Source organism: Sinocyclocheilus rhinocerous, unplaced genomic scaffold (assembly GCF_001515625.1).
Source record: "Sinocyclocheilus rhinocerous isolate Xijiao unplaced genomic scaffold, SAMN03320098_v1.1 scaffold1405, whole genome shotgun sequence".
NCBI classification, from domain to species: Eukaryota; Metazoa; Chordata; class Actinopteri; order Cypriniformes; family Cyprinidae; genus Sinocyclocheilus; species Sinocyclocheilus rhinocerous.
Window position 1 is genome coordinate 1,314,805 of NW_015645543.1, and position 5,066 is coordinate 1,319,870.

General features: G+C 33.2%; 1 protein-coding gene across 1 annotated transcript in view; it reads right to left on the reverse strand.

Annotated features, from left to right (window-relative positions):
* Positions 1-898: 898 nt before the first annotated feature.
* LOC107706450 (uncharacterized) overlaps positions 899-5,066 on the reverse strand; it is a 6,546-nt gene continuing 2,378 nt past the window's right edge. Inside the window, exons 2-7 of the mRNA XM_016510158.1 lie at positions 2,078-2,350; positions 1,857-1,967; positions 1,596-1,623; positions 1,499-1,518; positions 1,255-1,307; positions 899-1,064 (exon numbers count right to left, since the gene is read on the reverse strand). Coding sequence (XP_016365644.1) covers positions 948-1,064; positions 1,255-1,307; positions 1,499-1,518; positions 1,596-1,623; positions 1,857-1,967; positions 2,078-2,350 — 602 coding nt within the window. The 3' untranslated portion in view covers positions 899-947. The remainder of the gene's footprint in view (positions 1,065-1,254; positions 1,308-1,498; positions 1,519-1,595; positions 1,624-1,856; positions 1,968-2,077; positions 2,351-5,066) is intronic.

Here is a 5,066-nt window from a genome sequence, read left to right on the forward strand (position 1 = left end):
AGCTGCCATAGCTGCAACTCTTGCGTCATCAGAACAGGGTGTTCAACGCACCACCGTTTTCGTTTAAAAAACGTTTTGCACCGTTTTTGTCGCGGCTGAAGGCAGCCCAGTTCTTCCGCAGTATCACGCAGCAGAGTAATAGTCCTCCACTGCTGCAGTTGTACGATTAATAACCCATTTTATCAATTTCATATTTTTCTCATCAAACAGACTAATGAATAGCTCGACACAACTCGTACATGGGCAGAGTCTAGACAGGTCTTTCTTCTGTGTAGACCAGCGGTTCTTAAAGTGATAGGGGGTCCAAGAAATAATTTGCTATAGCCTAAAGTATTTCCAGAAGGCACGGTTTGATCTTCGGCTGACCAATCAGCAGAAAGGGGCGTTTAATTCCCGCCCACGTTTAGAAATCAAATATTCAAGCTGTTTATTCATTTTCCCACCCATGAACGAAAAACGAAAATTTAAGCTGAATTTTCGTTTTTCGTTTTTTGGAAAAAAAAAAAAAAAAAACGAAAAAGGAGCCGCATTCTAATTTTTCTACTTTCAATATTAAATCAAAAAACGAATGATCGAATGATACACGGATTCTACTGGACAACGTAATTATACTTTAGTTTTAATTGTACTCACATAACGCAGCCAGTCTACTCTCCACTAAATACCGTTTTTCTACAACAAGCTTAATGACAGAGAAACGTTTAATACTTTGCATTTTGTGAGTGAAGAGCAATCTTGGTTTGCCAACGGCAGATGTCGCCATCTAGTGGACTCTATACAGCACAACACGAATTCCATTATATACATTTATATACATTATATACATTTCTAAATCAAGTCATGAGAACCATAAGAAATTTCTTCAAAACAGCACATATAATTTTTATTTCATCCTTGGTGGCTAAAATCCCTGATGGAAAAAAAATCCATTCAGTGTTACAGGTTGTTTAGTGTATGACCACTGTGGCGTAGTCAGTTCCTGATTCAAACTTCACTACAGGAGCAGAGTTTTCACCAGCACCTGAATGATTCACTGTGGCATATAATAGCTCATCCTCTACGGTCTGCGGAAAACATGTTGAAATTAAACATTACAAATTAGTATTTCTCAAAATCATGTTCATAAAAACATTCATAACGGCAGAGAAATGCATTTTTTGACTGATATGTAGTTATGTATGACTGTATGACTTTCTCACATGTTGTTTTAATTATCATTTCAAAAGTAATTAAATAAATCAATAAAATATGTACCTCTGTTTTCTCTTCCTGCACTTCAACAGTACCAGAATTTGCATCTTGGTTGTCTAAAAAAGAGAATTTGTCATGAATTTTATGTTTTCTTTAAATAAAAAAAATCACACCTCAACATCATACCAATCATGACCTCAGAATTGTCCATTTACTAAAAAAACCACAGTGAGGTGCAATGCAAGTTTGTACTGGTATACAGAGGTTATAAGCATTTCTGCTTATAAAAATATCCAAACTCACTCACCATTGTCCATTACTTGAGTTCTGTAAGAAAACAAAACATAACATTTAGAGAATCGTAGGTTTATACCAAATATTTTAGCTGAATAATATGCACTGACCTTGCTGGATGAAACTTTTGTCTATACCCTTAAAAAAAAAAACGAATGAATGAATAAATACATTTTGTAGACTACTGAAGACATTGGGCAGCAACTATAAAAAATGTTGTTAAAATATGTTAATTATTTCATGGTTGGTGGTTATAAAGCAGGTTAGGATTATAGAATTATAATATAGGGTTAAAGATATAAGTGTGAAATTATTCTTTGACATACATAACCAGAATTACACAAGAGAATGCTGTGTTTGCGGTTTCTTACCTTGTTCTTTGGTCACATAGATAATACATAGGATGATGGAGATGAGCAAAGAGAGCAGAATCAGTGTCCCCAGGATAACCAGAAATATAAGAATGTATTTACCAGAAAGGGCTAAAGATGACAACAGATAAGCAGTTTAAAATGTTGCATCTGTGTAGATAAAGAAATTTTTTTTTAAAAGTGTTTTATTACATTACAATGGTTTAAAAAAAGCAATTTACATATCCTCCACACTGTAATGGTGACATTTTGGCTCATTTTGTTGTCAGCTTTGAGTTCACAGTGGACGATAATTGTTGTTTGGAGCTCCTCTCCAGCTTTTCCCTGTAACAGTTGCTCTCCACTGACAGTAAGTTTACAGCAATTGTCAGAGGAATTTTGCTGACCAATGTTTCTTGAATCAGCATAGAAAAAGCACATAGCCTTGTCCCAGTGACAGCATGTCAGATCCGTCCGGTCGCTGAGAGTCATCACTCCAAGCCCAGCATTGAAATCTGTATAGGGGTAGCCCGTTGAATGAGGGATTGAAAATGTTAACAAATACATAATCTCATGCACATAATAACAACTAACCCTCAGGAACATGAGCACTTATACTGTACATATGGGTCATTCCTGGGATTTGGTAATATTTCAGTACCCTGGAGTTTCTCAAGTGGTGGTTCACCAAAATGAATTGTTAGCTTTTCACAAAACTTTGGTATGCCCATTATAACGAATACAAATAATTAATGCATTTTAATATTTTTTGGCATAAAATAATGTCTTAAAGGGGTCATATGATGCGATTTCAAGTTTTCCTTTCTCTTTGGAGTGTTACAAGCTGATTGTGCATAGATAAGATCCCTGAAGTTGCAAAGACTAAAGTCTCAAAACCAAAGAGATATTCTTTATAAAAGTTAAGACTCTGCCACGCCCCCCTAAAACGGCTCATTCTAACACGCCCCCACATATCTACCCCACTATGTGGAAATATTTGCATAATACACAAAATAATGATCTTTAAAAAAGCAGCATATGACCCCTTTAACAAAATGTGCATATTGTCTGTGATTTTTGGCAATAATGTAAGCATGCATTTGTGTTCCTTTCTTGTGAAAAATATTTCCTTGAAAAACAGTCTGAACTCAACCCCGTCACACTAACCATTCTGCGCCCATAATAATTTATACTCCACTCATTTGTGACATAATTTACCAAAAATGACATCATTCAGGTCTCTTTAATAGTGGTGCAGAAAATGGTAGTATCATACTTTTTATTCATATTTTTGAGGCATATTATAGTCAGGGATGGTACTGTCAAGCTTAACAGCTCAACCCCGTCACATAAAATTAAGATAGAAAATGATTATTTTTCAACATTTTATTTGAATCCATAAGTATATACAGTGTACATATTTTATTGCTGCCATATATATTCTACTCTCCTACACTACATGAGAAGCAGTGGCCATTTTGAGAGAAAAACCACAACCCCATCACACTCAGCACCGTCATAAATATATGTATTCCTCATTGTTACGGGGTTGTAAACTTGTGACAGGGTTATTTACTTCATTTATTAATAATTTTAATGAAAAACAATAGTCATGGTTTCAGTAAATATATACTTACCAAAAGCATGACAACTCATCATTTGGTTATAAATAGAATTTTTGATGTAATATGTCCACTTAAACTTTGACATACATCAGAAATTGCACCCACATTTGCAGCAGAAAGACAATGTTGGGCATGCAGATGTGTTGACCCAGAAAGAAGGGGACAATATGACAGAGAAATAAAACCGAAAATTAAAATGGAAGGCAATGTATCCCTCCAAATGTGTTACAGTCTTCAACCCTGTCACACCTTGTCACATTAATATTTTTGGAAAAATATAGGGAAGACAATTAAGAATGAAAGCATTTCTTGCTGATTACCATTTGACATGTTAAGGACTAAAACAACAAAATTGTGGTTTGAGTTAAACTTCTAAATTTAAATATATTTTTTACAAAAATAAAGAGACCATAGACTAGGGATGTAACGATTAACCGCGAGCCGGTTGAAAATCATTCAAATATGTGACGATTCAAATCGGTTGAGATGCTAAACAAATCGCGATTCATTTAGGGGTAGGAGTTTATATGAATGTATGTCTGAGGCGAACTTACTGTCTTTAGAAAAGTTTAGATGGCATTATTTTTCTCTTCATCTTGCCTCTGTATAATGCATATTAAAGTTCATAAGTGCAGCGCTGCTTTGTTTACAGCGGAAGCTAAGGAACTTCTTTAAGGGCCACCTGCTGGCAGAGAGTGAATCTGCGTCTCATTCAGCTCGTCTGCTGTTTGTTTCATGCAGATATTTTTTATGTATAGTTTCACAAAACTATATTTATAGTTTTATTTCAATATTTCAATATTTATTATAGTTTTATTTCAATATTTTATATTTTTATAAGTCCAACCATTTTGTTTTTGCGTCAAATTTCGAAATTATACAATGTAATTTAGATTTAAAAACTGCTCATGTTGCATATTTGCAGCATCTTTGTTTGGATCATGATTAAAATGCAGTGGTTGCCTCTAATTTTAAATGGAAAGAGCACAGACAAAGCCTTAGTTTGTTTATATGAAGATTTTTAAAAAAAAAAAAAAGTGAATCGAATGGAATCGTGACAGCAAAATCGTAAATCGAATCGAATTGCGAGTTGAGTGAATCGTTACATCCCTACCATAGACACACAATTTGTGCATTTGTAGCTTTAGTCCTATAAAAAACGTGAAAGATATGATAACTGTTACATTTATTCTGTCTAAAATCCTTTTTAAACCAATCCCATTTTGTCCGTTACAGGGTTGAGAAAAAAAGTTGTCTAAATCTGAAAAAAACGTAAAATAATAAAAGGGTCTTTAATGCCTGAGGCGGGAAAATATGATTTTTTGGAGGTTTAATATGCGCCTAATGATGTGGAGCATTTAGAAAATGAATCATAGTTGGAAAAAAAAAGTATATTTCAAGTTTAAACGTTATATATATATATACATATGTATATATATATATATATATATACATATGTATATATATATATATATATATACATATGTATATATATATATATATATATACATATGTATATATATATATATATATATACATATGTATATATATATATATATATATACATATGTATATATATATATATATATATACATATGTATATATA